The sequence below is a fragment of the Bremia lactucae genome, linkage group LG8 (genome assembly GCF_004359215.1).
Source record: "Bremia lactucae strain SF5 linkage group LG8, whole genome shotgun sequence".
Classification (NCBI taxonomy): domain Eukaryota; phylum Oomycota; class Peronosporomycetes; order Peronosporales; family Peronosporaceae; genus Bremia; species Bremia lactucae.
In genome coordinates, this window is record NC_090617.1 from 802747 (window position 1) to 827362 (window position 24616).

General features: G+C 44.5%; 4 protein-coding genes across 4 annotated transcripts; 3 read left to right on the forward strand and 1 right to left on the reverse strand.

Moving 5' to 3' along the window:
- Nucleotides 1–261: 261 nt before the first annotated feature.
- Nucleotides 262–1674, forward strand: CCR75_002601 (uncharacterized protein; the record flags this gene model as incomplete). The annotated part of the gene is made up of 1 exon (XM_067960698.1): nucleotides 262–1674. The coding sequence occupies one exon, from the start codon at nucleotides 262–264 to the stop codon at nucleotides 1672–1674; it is 1413 nt and encodes a 470-aa protein (XP_067823447.1).
- Nucleotides 1675–4236: 2562 nt separating this feature from the next.
- On the reverse strand, nucleotides 4237–4681 carry CCR75_002600 (uncharacterized protein; the record flags this gene model as incomplete). Its single annotated transcript, XM_067960697.1, has 2 exons — nucleotides 4237–4414; nucleotides 4545–4681. 2 exons carry the CDS (start codon nucleotides 4679–4681, stop codon nucleotides 4237–4239), a joined length of 315 nt encoding a protein of 104 aa, XP_067823448.1.
- A 2323-nt stretch (nucleotides 4682–7004) lies between these two features.
- On the forward strand, nucleotides 7005–8690 carry CCR75_002599 (uncharacterized protein; the record flags this gene model as incomplete). The annotated part of the gene is made up of 1 exon (XM_067960696.1): nucleotides 7005–8690. One exon carries the CDS (start codon nucleotides 7005–7007, stop codon nucleotides 8688–8690), a length of 1686 nt encoding a protein of 561 aa, XP_067823599.1.
- A 3181-nt stretch (nucleotides 8691–11871) lies between these two features.
- Nucleotides 11872–13467, forward strand: CCR75_002598 (uncharacterized protein; the record flags this gene model as incomplete). The annotated part of the gene is made up of 1 exon (XM_067960695.1): nucleotides 11872–13467. The coding sequence occupies one exon, from the start codon at nucleotides 11872–11874 to the stop codon at nucleotides 13465–13467; it is 1596 nt and encodes a 531-aa protein (XP_067823600.1).
- Nucleotides 13468–24616: the final 11149 nt, after the last annotated feature.

The window sequence follows — 24616 nt, forward strand, 5'->3', positions numbered from 1 at the left end:
ATGTAATTGAACCTACCACTTGAGTGTGGTTCACATTGTAACGTCCGAGTATGGTTACGGATAAGTTTGGTTACGAATAATTATGGCTACAGTCAGTAATGGTTACGGTCAAGTATGATTACGGCCAATAGGTGCCCTGCGAGGTGAAAATAAATTTGTCATCGCTTCTAGGCGCTTCACCGCAGACAATTAAGACCAATGCAGCTCCTTCTTTTCCTTCTACTAATTATCGTCTTGACTGCTGTGTACTGTGATCACATTATGAAGGAAAGACGCCATCTCAATCAAAACGACGGACATGCGAGTTTACGAGCTAACTTTGCCAATGGTATCGAAAAAGATAAGGAAGAACGTGGCTTCAATATTTTTCGCAAAAAAAATCCTGTCGACAAAGCAGCGAGGTGGCTTTTGGAAGGGTACAAGCCCCTTTTAAAACAGCAAAATCCAATACAACGCGGTATTGAAATTCAAACATGGTTAAGCGTCATCGAGACGGAGCCTATCATGCCCAAGGATGTCATAACGAATATGGAATCCTACTTTAATTATGAAGAGTCTTTGGAGTTGTGTTTGTGGCTTGTACATGCCAAAAACCTCAAATTAAAAAATTGGGGCATACACGCACGTGATAAGTTGAATGCTGCAATTCTCGACGAAGAATCGTTTCCTACGATATTTAAAAAGAATCCTACCGTCAGTCTAATGTTTTTGGAGTTGAAAGACAAGATTCATTCCGAGGATCCAATTCTTTTAAAATGGTTTCAACACTTCAGCACGCATGAAACTGCAATTGGTGACAAAATATGTGAGAAAGACTTGTATACTTTGCTGAGTAAATCAATAGCGGAGATGGACCTGCTCCAGCTATTAAATTCACTCCAAACAAAGTCGGAATCGCAACTTTTAGCAGAACAAATGCTCATGTTCATGTCCAACGATGCTGATATTAGTATCAAAGTTCTAGCGGCTTGGCTAAAGGATAACAACGATCTTACAGAGTTTTGGAAAAGCTTCCCCCTTGACTTGACTCAAGTTCCCTTGTCACCAGCTTTTTCCGTGTGGTTAATTTCTTACCAGCAAGGCATGCAGAAAATGGGAACGACAGAAAGTAAGATATTTGGGCACCTAGTCGAACTAATTCATCGTTTTCCTAGTCCAGAACAGACATATGTTGCACGACTACATGAACTTGTAGCGGTGCTTGTATCGAGAGTGGATACAAACAAGAAAACAGCGGTTGCGGAACTTATGTTGCTGTCGGACGGGGTCAATAATAAAGACTTGCGGGAATTTGTTATAAGGTCGCTGGCTATTGCTAACTTTGATCCATTAGACGCCATTAATGTCTTTGGTCTTGATAAAGTGATCGCAGCGGGCACAAGTGCCACCGTTGTTGGTGAACTTGTAATCAATTGGTGTAAATACATCGAGGGGTACAATAAACTCGCAGTTGTACAATTCACTGTGGATAAAGCATATAAAGCTCTAGTAGTATTACTGAAACTAACGGACAATACCATCATCAACTTATACACGGCATTGTTTAACTCGACCAACCGAAATTCTATTGCCACTGGCCTGTTGAATCTCATCATTGAAAACAAGATATACAACACCAAATCAAGCGACAGGTTTGCTGCTTTAATCAATTTGAATGCGATGCTACACTTGTAAGCGAATCCCTTACGAATGCAATTTAAAAGCTACAAGAACAATATAAGTACCACATAAAACAAGAAGCCATTCACTAATTTTTCATCTGTGTAACAGTCTTGACATAAATGCTCGTTTGTGCATTTGTCACGACTAAGCTACACTAGAAAGTTGGCCAAAAGCGTGGCTTATCGTCAGTCAATGAAAAAGCCTTGATCAAAGTCTTTTAGCCTCTTGTAATGCCGCATCTTCAGTAGTCGTACAAATTGTTGCAACGAAACTTACAGGCCAATGCGACTACGTTAGCAGCACAAAACGAGAATTCATTTAATTCATACCAGTCCTATAAATAGAAAGCCCGTCGACACTTGTCGGAGTTCAGTAAGTGTTTTCCGTCGTAGCACAATCAACCACAGCTCCATTCTCGCATTTGGATGGACAGCACGGTATCCAGTTTTTTATCAAAAACAAAGCCTTCTCGAGAAGAATTGAATCGACTGTTCCTATCGAGGTGCGCTAGAACTTTTATTTCGGGTTTGTGAACTCATGCGCACGCGTCAAAAACGAGGCATGCATAGGTCTTCATGAATCGCCATGCATACTTTTTGAAAAAGCATTGGCGGTATACGAGGCATGAGGCTCGCAGAGGCAGCGAGTAGCAATAAGTATTCGCTTTTCAGCTCCGTGTGATCGGCTGAGTCAACGAGCAATTAGAGGCCCAATTAAGTGATACGTCATTGACAGCGGTTGCATGGCCATAAATTGCATACGGGCTGCAAGAAATCAAATCGCAGCGTAACTATTGAGCCATTCTGAAGACGCTGAACGTCGGGCAACGTAGCGTCTATTTCGCATACAGCAAGACATGTAGGCGCATGCGTCCGTTATAGTAATCTGATTATCCAGCAGCTCCGAGCGTAAATCAATCGCCAGCATGACTATATTAAGAATGACCCTGAGGCACAACACACAAGCGTTGCGTCGCATGAATTTGCTTGCACATTCACGACGTTAAAAAGCCGTTCTTATCATGCGTCATAGTCGATACTCGTGCGCGAAAACTAGACTCCCTTCGCATTAATTGCCTGCCTTGCGATTCTGTAGAGCTCACAACAGTCGCGTAGAAAACAGCATGCATTACCCCGTTCTACATAATGACTGTGTCCCGCTAATTTTGATAAGACCAAACGATTATTAGCCATAAGAGGTAATCCATCGTTTAAAAAAATCGTCTTCTTCTCCTATACTTGCAAATCGTAGCATTTTGATGCTCTGCCACGATGAATTAACAATACACAACACTGCGTTCTTGCCACCGGATTGCCTGACATCCTTGCACCCAAGAGATCAGTGAGAGAAACTTTTACCGTCTTCATTCACCACCACTTCATTCTCCTCATCGCTTGCACTATCGTCACCGCACGTATTTCGACTTTAAAAGACACTGCAGTTTAGTACATAAGATATTCTTCCACCACATTGATCGCTTTTGCATTTCCATGCAATGAAGTGCAGCAATTCAATGTCGCGCATGCTTCCACCAGCGTAGAAGAATCATAAAATCACATATTGCATATTAACAAGGTCGCAATCGCAAACAGCTTTCTTCGACCAGGGAGCATCAATTAAGTTCGATTCGATTCAACGCTTTCAGACCACTTCTTTGTATGCGTCATCACCACGTTGGAAAGATCGTGGCTAGAAATGCATCATTGAAAGCCATTCAACTTTAAATATAGTGCTATCTGGTCCTTCTATTTCCACAAGAAAAGAGCTGCTTTGACATTCCCGCATGACAAAAGAATCATACCACACACACATTAATATAGAGGAACCAATTGATCTGGATTTATATAGCGTTCTGCACAAAATTCAGTGCATTGGCCATGAAAAGGAGATCGTTCGGCAACGTTCTTCGCAAACTTGCTGTGGCAGCGAAATTAGCGACAACTAGAATTCGTGGCTTTGTTCAGCATCCTACATTGCGCCAGAGTTGCGTTGATAGTTCCTTGCAGAAACACATTACCTTCCTCAATCAAGCAGCTCGTAGGTTCACATCAAAGACTCGTTTCCGGCCGTAATAGTATATTTCCACTAAAGTCACGTTCGCCAATGCCAAGACATCATAGCACACGATTTTGTTCAGACATTGCCATTGCACTCGATATTTTCAGCGGATAGTGTCAGACGAGCTTGTGCCATCTATTGCCGTATACTTGATCGTACTGCACATTGTTAACAAGCACAGCACACGAAGAAGATGATTGTCAATGAGTGAGCAGCTGCAACATATGAACGTCCGCTCATCAACGTATCATCGTTGAGCAAACCTTTACAAGAATCGCAGTGCTTCCTTGAACAAAGTCGACGGTTCCAGAGCAAATTGAGCGAAATCGCTTGATAAAGACACAGGTGATGCGTCTGACAATGAAAGTTGTGCAAAACTGATAGAAGGCAATTCAAGTCTTTCCGCATCGAACCCAAAGACGTTTTCATGAAAGAAGTGGAAACAAAACCACTACTAGATGTTTTTTATCGTGTTTACATCACCGACACGTCGACTTCCTAGTGTCTGGATCCATCCTACAGTGATCTTAAATCGACACTTTTCGCTACGTCTTCTGCGAGAACGCGAACGCCGTACTTATACATCGATCCTGCTGCTTGCAAGAATAAATCATTGTAATCTTCATCCACCACCACTGAATTCTCCTGATCGCTTGCCATACCGTCATCACACGTTTTTCGACTCGAAAGGACACTGTAATTTAATAAATAAATAGTTTACAAGAAGATGCTTCTCAATAAGTGAGCAGCTGCAAACGAATGAACGTCAACCCCTCGACGTATCTTGGTCGTGCGAGCTTTCACAAGAATCGCAGTACATTCACCCTTCACATTCGTGCGTGTCTTCATTTGGCAAATCAGCATCAACTGAATGCCGTGGCACCGGAATGAATGCATCGAAGTACAAATTCAAAGTGAGCTTCTTTGCCACGTTCGCCGATGCCGAGACATAATGGCACATGATACTATTGTCCAAACATTGTCATTACACTCGGTGTTTCCAGCGGAAATTGCATTAAAGAACCTTAGGCTATCTGAAGTCGTATATTTAAACTCGTTGCAGTTTTGATAGCAAGCACAGCTTTGCACCGTCATCTCTCAAGCATGCTGATCCTTAATGATCCAAATGTAACATCTGGATTGATGAAAGCCACCTAGTATTGCTTAAACTGCTTAATCGTTCAAATAACGGCTAAAAGCACAACAGGCACCACAGCCGATACATCATATTGGAAAGATATCGTGCTTATAGCCTGCACTTACAAACCGTAACATATGACGACCCGATGCCACAACGATCTTGCGAAACGCAACACTTCTCTTTTGCCACGTACATGACCCGACATATTGACGCTCAGGATATCAGTACAAGAGGCTTCCATCATCTTCATGCACCAGTACTTTATTCTTCCTGATCGCTCACCGCACCGTCACCACATGTTACTCGACTCAGAAGCCATCTCTTTCACCACACTGATCGCTTTCGCAAATGCATGAAAACAATATAGATATTAAAGCGATATCGATGTCACGCACGCTCCCACTAGCATAAATGAAACATCCACCGAGCTAACGAGCCATCACAACCAGTTCCTTATCGATTCGCCAGGCATCAGGCAGCACTTAATCAATTCGAATTCAAACTCTTTCGAACCACTTAATTCGACGTCGTCAGCAATCCTCACGCCGTTGAAGAAATCTTGTCTCACAATTCATCATCAAAAGTCATTCATTCGAACGCCGTGCTTTTATCCACGCAATTTATTTGCCTATCAACTCTTTGTACTGTGATGCTAGGTCATATACCACCTCCACCATGTAAAAAAGAGAAAGCACGCACTATTTATTGTTACGATGAACCAATTGTCAATCAGTTGGTACCGATTTTTTATTTTAAAAACGCGTTAGGATTCAAGCCTTGTCACCACCAATAAGCCAAAGCGATACTCCTTCTATCTCCACAAGAAGAGAGCTGCCCGAATTCCTCATAACGAAAAGTCATATCACACCCACCATTATTACAAAGGAGCTAATTGATTCGATATGATAGCGTACTTGACATTACGAAGGCATTCGACATGAAAAGTAGCTCGTTTGCAACATCCTTTTTAAGCAGCAACTAGTGTGCTTAACTCCGTACAGCATCCAACGTTGTGCAAGCTTTTGCGTCAAAACATCCTGCGTAAAAATAACAATGTCTTTCTCGAGACTTCCTCTGTACAAAGCTTATACGAAAAAAAAATTAATGCAGGATCTCGCTTTCTTGTACATACCATATTGAAAGTGACTCGTTTTACCACATCTAAGACCCTCGGCTTGATGATATCTATTCTATATTGAAAATGTTCATCTTGCGTCGAGTAGAGAAAATAAGTCTTAGCAAGAAGAGATAGTGCTGGTCCACACAATGCCCGCGTAAATTTAACCATAACTTTTAGATTTTCAAGCGATATTTCCCGCTTGTATTCTCCAGCACGTGTAAATCTAATATAACACCAACTAAATGCCGTGGCATCGTCATGAATAGATCGATGTACTGTTTAAAAGCAAATTCTTTGCCAGAAGTATACGTTCGCTGATACCGAAACACAATGGCATGTGACTTGCCCAGACATTGTCGTTGCACTCGGCACATACAGCTAACATTGCAATAAAAAAGCGCTTGTGCTGCCTGGGTCGTATTCTTGATCGTGCTGCAGTTTTGTTAACAAGCCCAGCTTTCGCGCTATGATGTCTCCAGTATGTTAACCCTTATTGCGATGCAAGTCACCAGTATATCCCTCAGCCTCACAGCATGAACGGCTCTAAGTACAGCAGACAGCATACGAAGAAACGTGTTCCTCAATGTCAGAACAGCTTCCATTGCACAACTATCCGGGGTATGCTACGACGAGTCCATTAGCAGACTAAAGCTTCATGGACAAAGCTCATGCTCAACATGAAAAAAAAAACAGCAAACATTCGATCGTCAAAACTTAATTCGTCTATTCGTCGCAATCTTCTCCGTATCAAAAGCTGCCCATTCGAATGTCAGCACAGATCCAACGTTTCGTAACGTTAGCGATATGTAAGCGTTGTTTTCCCATATCGCGCGACCTCCGGCAAGTAAACTTTACAAGACATGCGGATTGTCATGGCCAGCCAAGAATGTGGCGTTTTTACTATCGATTAAATGGACGTGAGCCACCACTTATCTCTTCCGCGCTGCGGGTGGGTATAATGGGCAAAATACTGCGATCATGACATTCTAACGCGCCCCGTGGTTTGGTTGTCAAGCTACTAATATGAATGGTGGACACCGTGGCTGTTTATTTGTAACGGATCAAATGGTGGCCCCTCTTTTCACTACGTCGATTGTGACTCTTGTTTTCAGTATGTATTCTAATTCTCTATTGATAACGCTATTCGACGCCTGCCACTTGGGCTTTTCGGAACCCATGCGGCTGCTTCTTTGCCTTCTTGCGTTCATTTTTTTGGTTGCGATTTACTTTAAACACGTTTTAAAGGGAAAAAGCCAGCATCCTCGACCCAACGCGAGCACAGTGGAATCTCTTCGAGGCAACGTAGCCAACACTTCAGTGGCAACACAAGAAGAACGTGCTTTCTTGGAGCAATTTTTCCTAAAGAGACGTATCGATAATGTAACTAATGCAATCTTGAAACAGTACAAGAAGATTCTAAAATTGCAAACTATGGCTGATCGCGGGAAGAATCTCGACGAGTGGCTACATCGTAAAAGTGGCAAACTTTTTCATCCCATGGAGGCATTACAAAATTTAAGGGGTAAATTAAAGGTTTTCGAATGGGTGGAGTTACTAGTCCACTTTGCAGAAAGTAAGAATAAAAACGTCTTGTCGTGGACCGCTCACGCTAAAGAACAGTTAGGCAGTATTTGTAACGAACCCAATTTGCTGCCGACGATTTTTCAAGATCATCCGAAGCTGTCTCTATCCGTTTTGCAGATAGTCGACAGAATAAAGGGCAATGATGCCCTCTTTCAAAAGTGGTTTCTATCCGTCAGCACGAACACGCAATTTTCTCCTGAAGCTCTGTATGAATTGCTGAACTTAAGCGCTACGAAGACGTTATCAATCCTCAAGCTTTTTACCGAGCTTCAAACGCTTGAAGCGACACGAACGGGTGCAGAAGAGATGCTCACATTTATGTCCAGCAACAAAGCCATCAGCCAAAAATTGCTTTCCGAGTGGCAAAAAGAAAACAAACATGAAAATCTTGTAACCTTTTGGAGAATTTTGCCTCTTAGCCAGACTGCAGGATTCACTTCATCAATATTTACTTTGTGGTTAGAGGCCTATGGAAAGTTCTCAAGAAAAACAAACTTTCTAGCGCAAGACATGTGTTTTCATCAACTACTAGAAGAGGTACATTTCTATCCTGTCGATCATGGTCAAGCCGTAACCAATCCAGCAGCAAACCTCGCCCTTTTCCTCGAAATCGACGATAAGCAAGCTTTAGAGAAATATCAGACATATGCAAAGATCAATTTTTGGTTGTCCGGCTGTAACGACGATAGATACAGAAAAACATTGTTTAATTATCTGATCTACGGCTCAAGAACACACCCTGATACCTTTGCCTTCTGGATTGGGATTCATCAGTTTGGTAGCAGTGCATTGGCAACACTGGAGCTTAGAAGCGTGAGTGTATGGCTCAAATATATTTTGTATTACAACGAAATACACAAGACGGACAGGTTAATATCTAAATTATCAAAAGGAGAGATAGCAGCAACTTTAATCCATTATACGAAACGTCCGAAGGAAAAGGTGATTAAAATGCTACTTGAAGTCGCATCAAACAAAAACGAAAACCCGGATGTGTGTGAACTCGTCAACGCTGTGATCCTTTTCATAATTGATTCAAAAAACAATGCTCATGTAGGCACGTCAAGAGATGCTGCGCTATATCCGGCCAATGGCCTCGAGCCCATAAGTAGCACACGTATGTGAAGAACATCCTTTATCATTGTTTGTTCCACGGCTTTAAGCACCTCGCAATAAAGTGATACAATGCATCGTTTCCTTTTTTTAAATTGTGTCCTTTGTCTGCTTACAAGCGTTCGTGCGTCGAGGCAGTCAATTGCAGGACTTCCAAAAACTTTAAGACTATTTAAAGTCTTGTATCGGTGTCATCATTTGTATCAATAGCTCATAGAACATGATTACATGTTTGAAGCTCATCCACCATTCAACCAATAACCACTTTCGCCGACATAAGGTCGACTACGGACGTGGCTTTCTAACAAGAAGTTTCCAATCAAAATGCGACTTTTTCTTAAGACGAGCGCGCGTTTTCGATAGCGAGAAGTACAACATTAACAACTATTTAGCGAGAATCCGTCGAAAGGACGCCATGGGTGAATAAATGGTTTTAAAAACAGTTTAATGACATCGTTGAGCATTTGGCGTCTGGAGAAGGCTGTCTAGCAGCTCAGAGTAGTCGTCTGGAAAGGCTCACAGGCATAAAGATAAGCTGGCTCTTGACATGAGCGGACGACAGCGACCGTTTGACCGTATGGTGGCCGCCACCCATTTATGACTGTATGTTCCTGATTCACAAGCTGTAGCTAGATGGAAGGCTGTTTTCTCAAAAAGGTATATTCACTTTGGCCAAATAGTATGAGATCGTTCATAAGCACCGAGTACGAGTCTACTCGTGTCGATTCATTCACTGTAGATCGATTAAACATGACTTTACAAGCCTTCCGCCCTTTGAGTGGCCAGCGTGAACTGCTGAAGCCAATGCTAGCTTCCATCCAGCACATCTCTGACCTCTCCGTAAATCAATCTAAAAGCAACGATCCCGCCATAAGCGCTCGTTTGTAGCAGTCCTTCATATCCAACTCATCGACACTTGTCGGATTCAGTAAAAGTTTAAAGGCGTAGCACAATCGGCGCAGCTACATCCTCGCATTTGGCTGAACATCACAATGTAAAGCTCTCTATATCGAGACCAAAGCCTTCTCCAGAGTTTGAATCTGCTGATTTTTTTGCCAGGTGCTCTCTACTTTGGTTCAGAGCATATGTAAAGGCAGTCATACAATTTCGCATACGGCTGGTAGAACAGCGAAAGCCTGCAAGACGAGGCAAATGTCTGCATTACGCGCCATGCAGACTCCTTCGAAACACGTTGGCGCTCCACGAGGCATTGGATTCGCCAGAAAAGGCAGCGAGAAGCAATTGGTATTCGCTTTTCAGCTCCGTGTGATCGGCTGAGTTAACGAGCAATTAGAGGCGGTTGCATGACCGTAAATTTGCACACTAGCTACAAGTAATTAAATCATTGTGTGACTTCTGAGCCATTCTGAAGACGCGGAACGTCGGGCAACGTATAGAGGAAGATATGCAGGGGGTTTGCGTCCGTTATATATTGATTTGATTAGCCAGCAGCTCTAAAGAATCGAGCGTAAATTAATTGCCCGCATGAGGTACTGACGACAGAATGTACATACTTCAATTCAAATGGGCCATAGCCACAATACACAAGCACAGCATTGCATGAATTTACTCGCATACCGTGTGCAAACACTTTTCTTGTACGCGCTTGAGCCGTGACGAGCAGACCTATAGAAGCCCCGCCATGTGACATATGTACCACTATTGCTGCCTTGGTACTTGTGATTAGCGCTAACTTTTTGCCCCGAGTTCAGCGTGAACGCTTCGTGACACACTAGAGTCTACTTGGTGGTACAGGCCTTACTCATATGCGGCAGCGAGGATTAAAAAGGTGAGTCCGTTTTTCCTCGTTTAAGATGCACCTGGATTGAGTCCACTATAAAGGAACTGCACTGTAACACGTATAGGAATGCACACTACGGTACATTTTTTTAAACAGCTGGGATGGCAGAAGTTGCAAAGGGTCCTGATTTTATAAAAAGTGAGTGGCGAACCGACTCACTTTCGAATTCAAAGCTTTCAAACTGCTTGTACCGACTCTTCGTCAGGAACCCAAGTACGTTGGAGCTATCTTGTCTCACGTTACCACAAAGCGCCTTCTTCAGCCAGCCATATATATACCAACACATTGCTTCTTTGTACATACCTCGATCAAGTGACTTGTTAATTTACATCAAAGATCCGCTTTGGGCCTAACGGTAGAACCCTTTCAACTAAACCGACATCTCCAGTCAAGAAGAGCAAACAATGCAAAAGTCCTGGCAAGAGAAGATTGTGTTGGTCCAGAGCTGCTATATTAGGGCCAGAGCGGAAATGAATGATATCATACGATTGCAAGGCAGCCTCAAGCCGTCGAACGATAAATAGCCGCTGTCAAGTTGCTCAATATGCCTGAACGCAGCAAGCACAGCAACAACTATACCTTCCCTTTCGTACGTTCGTCTTCTTTTGGCTCACCAGTATCGAGCGAATGCCGTGGTTTCATCGTTTCAAAGTGAGCTCCTCTACGTTCGCTGACCCTTATCGACACAAATGCCATGTCTGGATCGATGCAAGTCACCAAGTACATGCATGTATATCCCTCAGCATGACGGCTAGAAGCACAGCAGACAGCTTACGAAAAAAGATGCTCGTCAACGCCAGAACAGCTTCAAATGAATGCACTTCCATTCAACGACATATCTTCGTCGAGCGGCATATTTCACAAAATCGCAGTGCTCCCTTGAACAAGAACCACGGCTCAATAGCAATTGCGCCAAATCGCTTAAGAAAGACCCTGCTGGTGCGTCTGACAATTAATTGCACAACTAATCGGGGTCTCTTTCTACGAGTCCATCAGCAGACTAAAGCTTCATGGACAAAGCTCATGGTCCACATGAAAAAAAAACAGCAAACACTCCATCGTCAGGACTCCATTAGTCTATTCGTCGCAATCTTCTTCACACAAAAGCTTGTTGTTTGAATGCTACGGAACAGCACAGATCCACACGTGGCCTTATGATAGCGAGGACGGGCAAAATATATCGCGCCCTTGGCTTGATTTTCAAGCAATTAAAGGGCGTTTTCAGGAATCGAAATAACTGGTGGGGCCCCGTGGCATTGTACAGTAACGGATCAAATTGTGGCCCCTGCTTTTTAATGGTCGGAGATAAATCTTGGTTTTAGTATGCAATCTGATACGCGCATATCAAAACGAATTTCGACGTTGCCAGTTGCTTAAGTTTACTCAAGGCCGATGCGACTACTCTTCTTTCTTCAATTCGTCATTTTTGCGACTGCAATTTATTGTGAGCACGTGTTTAAAGGAAGCCAACAGATCCTGCGACCAGGTGGACACGCGAGCTCAGTGAAAGCTCTTCGAGTCAACGTCGTCAAGGGTTTAGAGGCGAAACAAGAAGAACGTGGGTTCCTTCCGTGTTGCTCTGTAGACCCTATTGAAAAAGAAGCTCGACAATTTTTACGTCAATTCGATGAGATTGTACGAAAAAGGCAAGATTCAATCGTGCGCTCAAAAGAAATTCAACCACTACTTAGCATATTGGAGGATACTTATACTATTGAAGAGACAATCAATGCATTGGAGGTGAAAATGACTCAAACCAAGGATGCCTTGAAAAAAGATCCGAATCAATCTCAATGGGTCCAGTTGCTGGTTCACCTCATTCAAGCCGATGAAACGAATGGCAAGCAGTGGCAATTTCACGCTAAAACCAAATTAAATGCTTTTTGTAAAGATCCCGCACACCTGTCCTCGATTCTTCACCTTGATCCGACCTTTTCTCTCACCGTGTTAGAGCTTGAAGACAAAGTAAAGGCTGACGATGCGCACTTCCTGCAGTGGTTTCAAAATTTCTTTCAAAATGACGTCAATACAAAAGCCCACCATAACGAATTGTATTATTTGCTGTTCAAAAAATTAAAAAACGACACCGAAATGTTAAAGCTCTTTCGATCGCTTCAAAGACATACCGAGACCGAAACGAATGCTAAAGAGATGATTTTGTTTATGTCTCACGACGAGGTCATTAGCAAAAAAGTGTTTGAGGAGTGGCTAAATGAAAATGGAGAAAACGCAAATCTTGTGGAGTTTTGGAAAGTGTTGCCTCTTGCTTTGAATCGACCCTTCTTATCACCAGCATTTTCATTGTGGTTAAATGCTTACGGAAGAAGCTTGAAGAGGAATCAAGGGCAAGAGATCACTTTTCATCATCTGCTAGAAACAATTTGTGCCAATTCCGACGAAATTTTTGACGAGAATGAGAATCCAGCAACTCTTCTCGCCGCATTTCTCAAAATACCATTTCACGAAAACTACGCCAAACACTCCGCATCACACATTGAGACGTCATCTAAAGACGTCAAGCTATGTACTCACGCAAATTTGGCGAGAATTTATCTTTGGGTGTCCGGTTGCAGCGATACAAGATACGAAAAACAATTTTATTCAACGCTATCGTTGTCTCTTCTTCCTCCCGAGTACATTTATTTCTTGCTCGATCTTGGAAAAGCGGCAGGAAAAATAAGTGAACGTGTGGCGATTAGAAGGGAGAAGGTATGGCTCGAATACATTGTATATTACAGAAAGATCAATCGTAAAACCAATTCAATGGGCATGACTGAATACATGATAAAAGATTATGTAGCTAAAAATCCCAAACGCTCGCTTGAGTCGATAAAAGCATTGCTTGCCAAATTAGCAAAGGGCAAAAACATAGACTCGGATGTGCTTAATGACGATATGAAGTTGCAAGAGGTTAAGCACGCTATGGACAACAATGCTCATGTCGGCACTTCGAGAGATGCGGAGCTTTACCATAAGAACAATTTCTGACAACATCAAAGCACTAGGGCATTCGATATCTTTGTCTTCGCGGCTTTTGTAGTACTTTTCAGCTAAATAAAGTAATGAACCATTCATTTTCGTATCTTTCGTGTCGTTTCGATACCTACAAGCGTTCGCGAAAAGTCAGCAAGCTGCGGGATAAATGAAAAGCTTTAAATTTCATTTAAAGAGTCTTACGCAACTTTTTTGAAAAATATCGATGTCATAACTTACACAGCATGTTTATAGTGTCAACTTCATTCTATTTTAGACAAGAGGGCCAATTTTGTCGATCTGAAGACATGCTTCAGTAAGTTTTCTGTCGCAAGTAATTGCAAGGATTATCGTGTACTGCTAATATTTTATCGAGTGTTGCTATCACTTGGGCATGCAGGACCTGAACTATAGCCGATATCGTCGATCTAATACTACAACAATGCATAGTCGCAAGGTATAACAATTTGTCACTCGTCGGAACCTCTTTGTGCTGTTGCTTGCCACAATTGAAATTGTGAAAGGGAACATGGCGTGTCTTTAGCTTCGTACGACACGGTGCACCATTAGAGCGCTTAATGATTCGTCCAGTGCAGGAAGCTCGACGGTAGGATACCGACAACGTACTGTCGGCTTCAGCATCCGTCAATGGACGGAAAGGTTGCGAACAGATGGACGTGACGAAGAAAACGCGTTGGTACTTACAATTGATGCGACTTTTCTTTAGACTAGCAACGCCTAAAACAGCGAAAAATACAGCATCAACAGATGTTTAGCGAGATCTGTCGAAAGCACGCTAGAACGAAATGAATGGTCCAAGGAGCAGTAAATGGCCTAGCTGAAGCCTTTAACGTCTAGTAAAGACTGTCTAGCAGCTCCAAGTAGTCGCCTGGAAGGTCCTACAAGATAAAGAAAGAAGCTGGCTCTCGACGCGAGTGGACAGCGACGATTCGACCGTATGTTGGCCGCCATCTATTCATCACCTTAGGTTCCTGATGAACAAAACATCTGCTGCAAGCGTGAAGCGATTTCGACTTGGAAATAGATCCACTCTGGCCAGATGCTACCGAGACGATAACGCTGTTGTGGAACATGGCTAGTCCAGTTGCAAAAAGACTTCGATGTCTGGTCAGTGCTTCGTAAGAGCTGTTACCATTGCGACCACGCCTTAGTGGGACCAATGAGTGATTCGTAAAAGGCTTAAGAAAAAGCTCGACGAATTGTCAATAAAGGACGAGAGCACGCAGGTGCATGAGATCATTTTATTAGCTCCGAGTACGAGTCTACTAGTGTTTATTGATTGACTGTATAAGGATCAAAAATGCCTCTACAAGCCTTCCACTTTTCATTTATTAGAGATCAGCGTGATCGTCTGAACGAGTTTTAGTGGCCAGCGTGAGCGGCTGAAGCCAGCACGTCGTTCTAGCACATCTCTGACCTCCGCATACCAGTCTTAAAAGCAACGATACTATGCCAGAGTTCCTCAATATTGCATTGTTGCACTGGGCAGCATATCACGTAGTTCTTGCACCGTCCATTTTGACTTTGGCTGACGTACTTCGTCGGAAATGGCAAATATTTACAGACACAACGCGACTTGCACGCAGCTTGTCATGCAATCACCGCGACAAATGTGGCTCGTATTGACATCGTATTAGAACATGTGCTCGAGCGCAAAGCGGCAAGCCGTGTTGCTCGTCATTTGACGAAGTAGGGCTAAAGAGGAATACTTTATATTATTTCTTAGAGGAAATAAATAAGGAAGCACAAAATTATTATCTTTAGTAGTTTTGACTTTATTAATTCTAATATTACCAAATTTGGTAATATCCAACTTGTGGAAGGATGTTTTAGTTGACATGTGCTGTCAGAGCTGATATTTCTACGTCGAGCTTCTTTGCTTGAAGATACTCTTGCAGGGGTAACCAAAAATATTCATTATCGGAGGTAATAATTCCAAGGATCATTTATCGGAGGCTCTACCACTGCCGTTCCTATGGACTTAATAGATATTCTGAGGTATATGATATTTAATAAAAACCTAGCAGGATATCATTTAACAGGTCTATATATATCTTGTGAACCATCTAGGAGTGACGTGTTTTTTGTGCGCGAATTTTGCGTTGTAGGTCCCGCAGGACCTTCAGCGCTGCTCTGTGATCTTTGTGATCGACGTTGAGCAATTTCCCCACAACGGGCACAGCATCCAGCTGCACTGACATTCTCAAACTTTCTTCGTCTGACTCGTCGTCATCGTCGAAAAATTTTTGAATTGTTTCGCCTCCGTTGCCTAACACCAATTTTTACCGGCTTGTCATCCCTCAGCTCAACGTCTGCCTCCTGCGCTTCTTCGATTGGATTTAGAAATTTGCAACTGACATGGGATGGCGAATATGAAGGGCGTCGATCGCATTTTGAAGTTCGTTTTCGATTGCTTCTTTTTCTGTGTCGAGTCCCGCTCAAGAGAGCGCTTGAATTCGATTGTCGAAGGATCCAGTGTGTATAAAGCAATTAGCGAACTCCGATTCTGGCAGCTCTTCGCATGCGGCTTTGCTCTAGCGCATTGCCACAAGCTGATCAGCTTCGTAAATATTGGAAGCGCCTTATTCGTCCCGATCGAGCGTGTCCTGCAGCTGATAGAGACGCTTTAAAGCTGCAATGAATTCAGCATTCTTAGGCTGATTCTTTGATGATGCATTTGGCGAGAGCGGGATCAACTCAACATTACAAATTTTCAATCTTACATATGCGAAGTCGCATCATCGTACAGAAGTGCAACTTGTCGATTCTTTGCTTTTAGTTCGTCGTCAAAGCGCTTTGGCCATTCTTGAAAGAGTTTGCTTCTAATCCAAGCTTTCTAATTCATGATTAAAGAAGCCAAGCTCTTTGCCAGATTTGATATATAAATGCTCGAGGTTTTTGCGCGTGACCGACGATGAACAATTTAAGCCGATGTGAGCCATCTGCATTTGCAGTGAAGGTAATAGATGGATTGATTATTTAAAGTCTCGCTGGCTTCAAGGCTTTCAAGTCCCCGTCGAGAGCGGATCTACTGATATGGAGACGATTGAAGAAGTGCTGCCAACCATTAAAGAAAAGCTACAGAAATACGAGCTACGCGACAGTAATAATAGTGATGAGACTAATTTATTCTATCGAATGGCTCCGGACAAAACAATTGGGCGCACGTAAATCGAAGGGTCAAAAAGAAAGACAAAACAAGCTTTACTCTAAGAAGGATGGCGCGTAATCGATATTCAGGTTCACTGTGAACCTTACAGCTTTGACTTGATAAGCTCTGTTGCAATACTGACACGCTGAGCTTCGCATTAAAGAACCCACTCTACAAGCACTTGATCTAGTTCGGGGTGTTTGTCAGTGCGAGCGCGCTACAAAGTTCAAATACAGTATCAGCAGCCATTTCTATAAGAAAGAAGATTTCCGAAATAGAATCTTCCTTTGCGTCGAGGCGATTCGAATCCTTAGCTTTATGAAAATTATTGTGCTTTGAGTAGGAGGCTTTCGTAAATTAATTACTTGCTTAGCCCAAGCGCAAAGAGCAGCTTGAGTCAAGCTTGGCAACTCTTCATGCTTTCGGCCGATTTTAAGCTTTCTTTGTTCGTGAGGTCTTAAGAGCTAACTTGCTTTGGAGGCATCTTTTTGGGGGCGCTTGTGGTATTGGGGTGTTATTTCTGTTGTGTTTTGGGTAGGAAGGAGGAAGAGCAGTTTGATGCTTGTCTTAATTTTGTCTTACATGACGCTTCCATCCAATCAGGATGCGTGCCTCTTTTGTACGATAATTTATCAACTATGAGAAGTACATCCCGTATCTGATATCCTCAGACATACGATAGTTTTTGCTGTCTACGAGAAATTTCATTAAACAGAGGTTAGACTGTATGCTAATACAGCTTTACTTTTTTCCCTTCTCTAAAACCTCAAAATTTACCTTTAGTAGCTAAGACTTCTTAGCTACTTAAACCCTTCTTCTGCACGTCGTGTACGTGATGTAGTCGTGGCTCCACATTCAGTGTAATCAGTGTTGGTTGACTAGTTTACTAGCAAAGGGCGCCCCGTTGCACTAACTGCCTTATGTTACACGCCCATTTAGTACACTTAACAAGGAGGTCAAATATTTTTGTGAAGTTAATTGACCTGTAATTTGGGTGAGGCTCACATAAAGACGCACCCTTTTGAATGTGATGGACACACGTGCATTCACATTAAAGGGATGATGCCTGGGACTGACGTCATCTGCAAGCCAACGTATTTAAATATTTACGTTCGCCAGGCACTTCTACAGAGATGACATCTTATCATTCGGTAAAAATGCTAATATCAAATTCCATTTAATATGAATCAGTCTTAAACTTACTTCGTAGTACACAGTGCACACTACAGACGTCATTTTTTAAAGGTAGAAGCTAGTTGGGTGAAGTCGCCTTAGGTGCCCACCACCAACATCGCTGCACGTAAGAAAGACGGTCAACCCGCTTTTTGCTGTGCCCGAAGGAGTGTGCTTTGCAGTGCAAAGTTGATTTAGAAGCGAAGCTCATTAAGGTTCCCACGTTTATAAACGGACTGCGGCACGATCCATTGCGACAGGCTCATTTTAGAAAGGTGCCGTCGAGGATGAAAAAGACAATTCTAATTGCCATAATTGAGGAGCAATGCTTCAACAAACTCGGCGACAGCTTGGTAGAAGCCGTCGAAATGACACTCGTATGGAGTTAAGCAACGCAGACGTTGTCTGCTACTAGTGTGGCATGCGCGGCCACAGGATAACTCGCTGCTATGCTAGAGTAGCTACAAGTGCTAAGAGTCTGGCAAGAAGGATCCCTACCCAAAGAATGATGGCAAGAACCAGCGTGCACGACGCATGAGTTCTGCATAACCCTCGGAAATTGCAGGAGAGCAGTAGGAGCGGGATAATCTATTAACGCAGACTCTGAAGCTACCCTTAAACTCAGAGTCATCGAAACCAAAGCGTAGCCTAATCCTTGAGGTACTGGAAGTTTGGACAATCCTGCTAATATATAGCGCTCGAGCACGAGGTTATGACCAAATGATGACCCACCTCGTGGATACGGGTGCATTACAGAATTTTGGGAAACTCGTGGCTCTGAAACAAAGACATTTGATATTTGAGTCGCTTTGGCAGGATGGCAAGCGAGAAGGGGTGATCCTTCGCTAAGCGAACGACACGATCGTAAAATCCGAGGGAGTTCAAGTTGAGCTCGCTTTCAGCTTTGGTGACTTCTCATGTAGAGATAAGCTCACGATGCTAGGTATGGAGAGTCCATATGACCTCATTCAAGGCATATCATGATTGGCAAGACACCAACCATGGAGAGACTGAAGTGCACGTACAGTTGCTAACTCTACGCAGGATACCGGTGAGGATGTGCTCCTGCGAGAGGCATATGCAATTTATGTCGTTTCGAACAGAGTCAAGGGTGTGTCAAACGTCACCTGGTCCTACTCAGAACCTAGAGCCTGGATAATTCAAAGTCCCGACGGTAGGTCAGGTGACACAAGTCCTACCTGGCTCGGAGAGACGGGTACTGTGTTAGGCTGCATCGAAGGAATGAGGTACGAGCAGACCTAAGAGGTAAGTCTGGCCAATCACACGTCACGTGAAGGAGCTGCGTCAATTTCTAGGGGTCGCTTATAAGTTGCGTAAGTACTGCAAGAATTGTGTGGAGCGGGCTACGCCCTTGTCTGACTTTCTTAGAAAGGATGCAGAATCGGTTTGGATGAATAGCAAGCAGATGCGTTCACATTAGTAATAAATCTCTTGTAGAGCCACAGGTGTTGATATTGGCGGAGACGGACAAACCCTTTAGCGTCATCTGCGATGCAAGCAATTTGAATCGGGAGTGCGCTAATGCAGAACGATGACGACGGCGTTGAACGTGCGTCTCTTACCAGTCCTGATTTTTGTAAGCTGAGAAAATAAATTACCGGCGCATGACAAGGAGCTACTATTAATCTACTATGTTCTTGTTCAATTTCGAGTGCATCTGGTGGTCACCGAACCATTTTTGGTTTATACGGATCAAGCATTACTGCGGACAACAATTAATTTACCGCACCTCTCACCTAGGATGGCAAGATGGCTTACATAATTCTCTGAAAATTATTATAAGGCTAATACAAGCAGGTTAAATCGAATCTCTTGGCTGACGCGATTTCGCGCAGACCAGGCTTCTAGGCAAGACACCAGGAAAGTGTGTCTCGTGTTAAGGCACAAGTTGAGTCATCAATGTTGGTAGCCATGAAGGTCTACCACGCGACGAGCTCGTTGGCTTCCGAAAAAAGGATAAACAAAAGCTACAATCAGGACAGATATTATCGTCTACTGTTGGATCACTTCGGTGGATGAAAGGTGTAGTCGGGCACGTCTTAATGAGTCCGCGCTCTACTTAAGCACACACCCTAGTACAACGAGGAAGCGGTCTGACCGACTTCTCTCACGTGCAGTGAGGTTGTTGTGTTGGAAGTTCAAGGTGACAGGAGTTGAAGATGCGATTAGCGCCAGTTGTTATTTCCCGTGTGCATAGTAAGATGAAGTAGTTAGTGCTTGCAACCAACCAAATTAGTAGTGGTTGGAGCAGAGAGAGTTAGAAGGAAGAGCAGCTCTAGCAGGCAAATAAGTCATGTTAACTCAGAGTCTTATCATCCTCTTCCTTAAGAAGCAAAACATTGCCAACAGGTTAAGAGCCCAAGAGCTAAGACAACGGACACGAAGCCTACACCGGCACCAGCAGGTCACGCAAGGGCCTCGCCGGCCCGCGGTGCTTTGCCGGCGCGCGTTGCCTCGTCCGCACGTGCTGCCGCAACCGTTGAAGACTCGCCAGCTCGCGAAAGGAGCTCGGCAACAGACGACAAGATTCTCGCGGCCCTCGTCGCTCTGACCAACCGCATGGAGAAGATGGAGTCTTCCCAGCGCGATCGTGAAGATCAAGAGAGAATGATGGGTGCTGTAGAGAGCGGGATGTTTTCATCAGCGTTTGGTGCTAACGCGCGGGCAAGACCGATGACCATCGACGCGCTCACGGACTCGCCTGAGCGTAAGCCGGTCGCACGGCCACCGCGCGCACGTGAGCCCGAGATTGAAGAGTCCATGTTTGCGTCTTTCGCGCCGGCACGGGCGCATGCTCCGACTCCCGGCGCGGTACCGCGTCCAGCAGATGGACCAGCACCATCGGGGCAAGCTCCTAATGCAGCAGCATTCTATGCGACACCGAATGCGAGTCAGCGCAAGCTGTCGATTCGGAAATTTGACGGGACTGAACTCTATAAGGGACTAGGCTCTGGGTTCCTCGACTGGGGGCGCACGTTTTTGCGCGCTGTCAACCTGGCTGAGTCCTCGTGCGGTTTCACCTGGAGTGAGGACGTTAAGGTTGACCTGCTTGGTCACTACCTCAGCGGAACGGCTGAGCGTTACTACCACAAACAGGTAGACACGTGGTGGAACCAGCATCCGACGCTGGACTATGTTATGTGCCAGCTACTTGCAACATTCAAGACGTCTATTACGGCTAGCCAGGCGATGAAACTGTTCATGCAAAAGAAAGATTCTAAGCGCACATGGGCAGAGCACTACCTATACATGGTTGCTGTAAGCGACGCACGTGGTGGTGCGGACTCACTCGTCCTAGATAACATCGTGCACCACGCGTCGCCCGAGCTTATGAACGTAATGCGGGCCAAGTACGACCCGACGCGTGTCGACTATCTTCGACATGCAGAAGAGCTGGCGCATTTTGCCCAGTCAATCGAGCTTGGAAGCGGAGCAATTGGACGTGAAGTCGTCGCTGCTCATGTTGAACCAAAGCGTAAGGACACGCGCACCTGCTATGCATGCGGCAAGGTCGGTCACGTGCAAGCTGACTGTCGCTCTAAGGGCAAAATACGAAGTGGAAGGCCGAAAGAGGACAAGGCAGGTGGAGGTATGGTGCTCGCACTGAGCGAAAAGAACAAGAATGAAGGAGCGAAGAAACTAAAGCGTGGCAAAAAGAGCAAGCGTGAGATGGTACTTGCGGTGTGCGAGTCGGATGACTACGATGATAGTGACTGGATTCTCGACAGCGGCGCCAGTCGACATCTCGTGAATGACGAGAAGTTGCTATTCGATTCTGCCACATGCAGCGAAGAGATCGCGATGGCTGATGGAAAGACGTTGAAACTGACGAGAGTTGGGAGCGTGCGCCTTAAGGTGGTGGCTCGTGGTATGGAGAGCACAGTGGTGCTTACAGATGTTTACCTGGCGCGGAGATTGTCAAAGAACATCGTTTCGTATGGCAAGCTGGAAAGAAAAGGCTTTGCTCTTGTCTACGATTTGAAGGGGCGTGCACTTGAACGGCGCAGCGACGGCGCTGTCGCGTTTGACGTTGAGATGGGAAGAAACGTTTTATACGTTAAAATATCAGCGAAGAAGGGGCGACAGGACACAAGTGATACTATCATGGCCGTGCTCGAATCAAGTGCGAGCGCAGATGTTACGAGCGATGTGCAAGAAGGGACGCTTTTACATTTCCATCAGCGTTTCGGGCATCTGGCATTCGACACCATTGAGCGCATGGCTCGAGACCCAGCCTCAGGGATAAGGCTGACGAGCAGCAAGCGCATGGCGTGCGTTTCGTGCATGGAGGGTAAACAGACGCGAAACTCCCAAAACCAGACGGACAGTGGTTTCAACGCGCCCATTGACAGAGTCGGTGGAGTCATCTGTTCGGATTTGAAAGGTCCAATGACGCCACGGGATAGGCTCGGAAACCGTTATTTGGTTAANTACAAGTGCAGCGTGGTCACAAGATAGCCCGCTGCTATGCCAGAGTAGCTACTAGTGCAAAGAGTCTAGCAAGAAGGATCCTTACACAAAGAATGATGGCAAGTACCAGCGTGCACAACGCATGTGCTCTGCATGACCCTAGGAAAACAGGAGAGCAATTTGAGCGCAATGCCCTATTGACGCAGACTTTGAAGCTACCTCTAAGTTCAGAGTCATCGAATCAAAGCGTAGCATAATCCTTGAGGTTCTGAAGGTTTGGACAACCCTGCTGGTATATAGCGCTCGAACACGAGGCTATGACCATATGATGACCCTCCTCGTGGATACGGGTATGATATGCCTTGAATGAGGCCATACGGAATTTCCATACCTAGCACTGTGAGCTTCTCTAATCGTGAGAAGTCACTAAAGCTGAAAGCGAGCTCAATTTGAACTCCCTCGGATTTTACGAGCGCGTCGTTCGCTTAACGAAGGGTCACCCCTTCTCGCTTACCATCCTGCCAAAGTGACTCAAACATCGCCGGTCTCCGTTTCAGAGCCGCGAGTATCACAAAATTAGGTGTTGCGGTTGGTAAGACACCAACCATGGAGAGGCTGGCGCACACGCACAGTTGCTTACTCTACGCAGGATACCAGAGAGGATGTACTCCTGCTAGAGGCATATGCAAACGATGTCGTGTCAAACAAAGTAAAGGGTGCGCTATACGTCATTAGGTCCTAACTAGAGCCTAGAGCCTGGGTAGGTCAGGTGACACAAAGTCCTGTAAGTTGAATTGAAATCCCACTGAGACGCACCACGTAAGATCTGCTAAGAGCTACGCTCGACTTTTCAACATCATACCAACATTTTAAATGTGAACTCAACTTCATCGAGCGCTTTGAGTCCGAAATAATGCTATTGCAGCTTCCGGTGAAACAACCAGAGCAGTCGCCAGGGCTTGTGTCTGCCTACCCAGCTCAAAGAGACGGATACTGTGCTAGGCTGCGTCGTAGGTATGAGGAAGGAGCAGTTCCAAATAGGTAAAGTCTGGCCAATCAGACGTCTCGTGAATGATCTGCGTCAGTTTCTAGGGCTCGCTAATAAGTTGCGTAAGTACTGCGAGAATTGTGCGGAGCGGGCTACGCCCTTGTCTGACTTTCTTGAAAGATGCAAAATGGGTTTGGACAAAAAAGCAAGCAGATGCTTTCACGTTAGTAAAGAAATCTCTTATAGAGCCACAGGTGTTGGCATTGGCAGAGACGGAGAGATTCTTTACCGTCGTCTGCGATGCAAGCAATTTGCAATCGGGAGCGCGCTAATGCAGAACGATGACGACGGCGTCGAACTTGCATCTCTTACCAATCCCGACGTTTGTAAGCTGAGAAAATAAATTCGGTGCATGACAAGGAGCTAATTTTAATCAACTATGCTCTTTTAAGTTTCGAGTGCACCTGGTGGGCACCGAGCCATTTTTGGTTTATACGGATCAAGCACTACTGCGGACAACAATAAATCCACCGCACCTCTCACCTAGGATGGCAAGATGGCTTAAATTATTATTTGAATATGATTTCAAGGTTAAATACAAACAGAGTAAATCGATTCTCTTGGCTGACGCGATTTTGCGCAGACCAGGCTTCGAGGCAAGACACCAGGAAAGTGTGTCTCGTGCTAGGGCACAAGCTAAGTCATCTGTTGGTAGCCATGAAGGTCTACAACGCGACAAGCTCGTTGGCCTCCGAAAAAAAATTAATGGAAAGCTTCATTCAGGACAGATATTGTCGTCTGCTGTTGGATCACTTCGGTGGACAAAAGGTGTAGGCGGGCACGTCTTAATGAGGTCACGCTCTTCTTAAGCACACATCCTAGTACAACGAGGAAACGGTCTGACCGACTTCTCTCACGTGCAGTGAGGTTATTCTGATGGGCGCTTTAGCGACCTCACCCAACGCACTAAGTACTTTGATATACGTGTCGTCACGGGAGCGGTAATCCAGCTCCTCGTGCGCACTTGTCAAGTAAAAAGTAGTTTTTGGACTGATTTATATCAAATCATATTTGAGCATAAACACCTATTTCTAACCAATTCTAAGATATCATCTCTTTAGGTACACACTGATATGTATTGCGAAATATCTTTCGAAAAATCTCGCGTAAAGGGTGACGCTAGGCGTCATCCCCGCAAATGTGAATGCCCTCAGGGACATCACATACATCAAAATGTGAGCCACACCCCAGTCGTAGGTACAATTACATCACTTAAGTAGTTGACCGTCTTCTTAAGTACATTTTGTGTACTAAACGAGGATTGTGTAACATTAGTGCAACTTTAGCCCATTACAAGAGGTATCCCTTCCGTCGCGCCGAAGCTAAGTCGCTTTAACTAC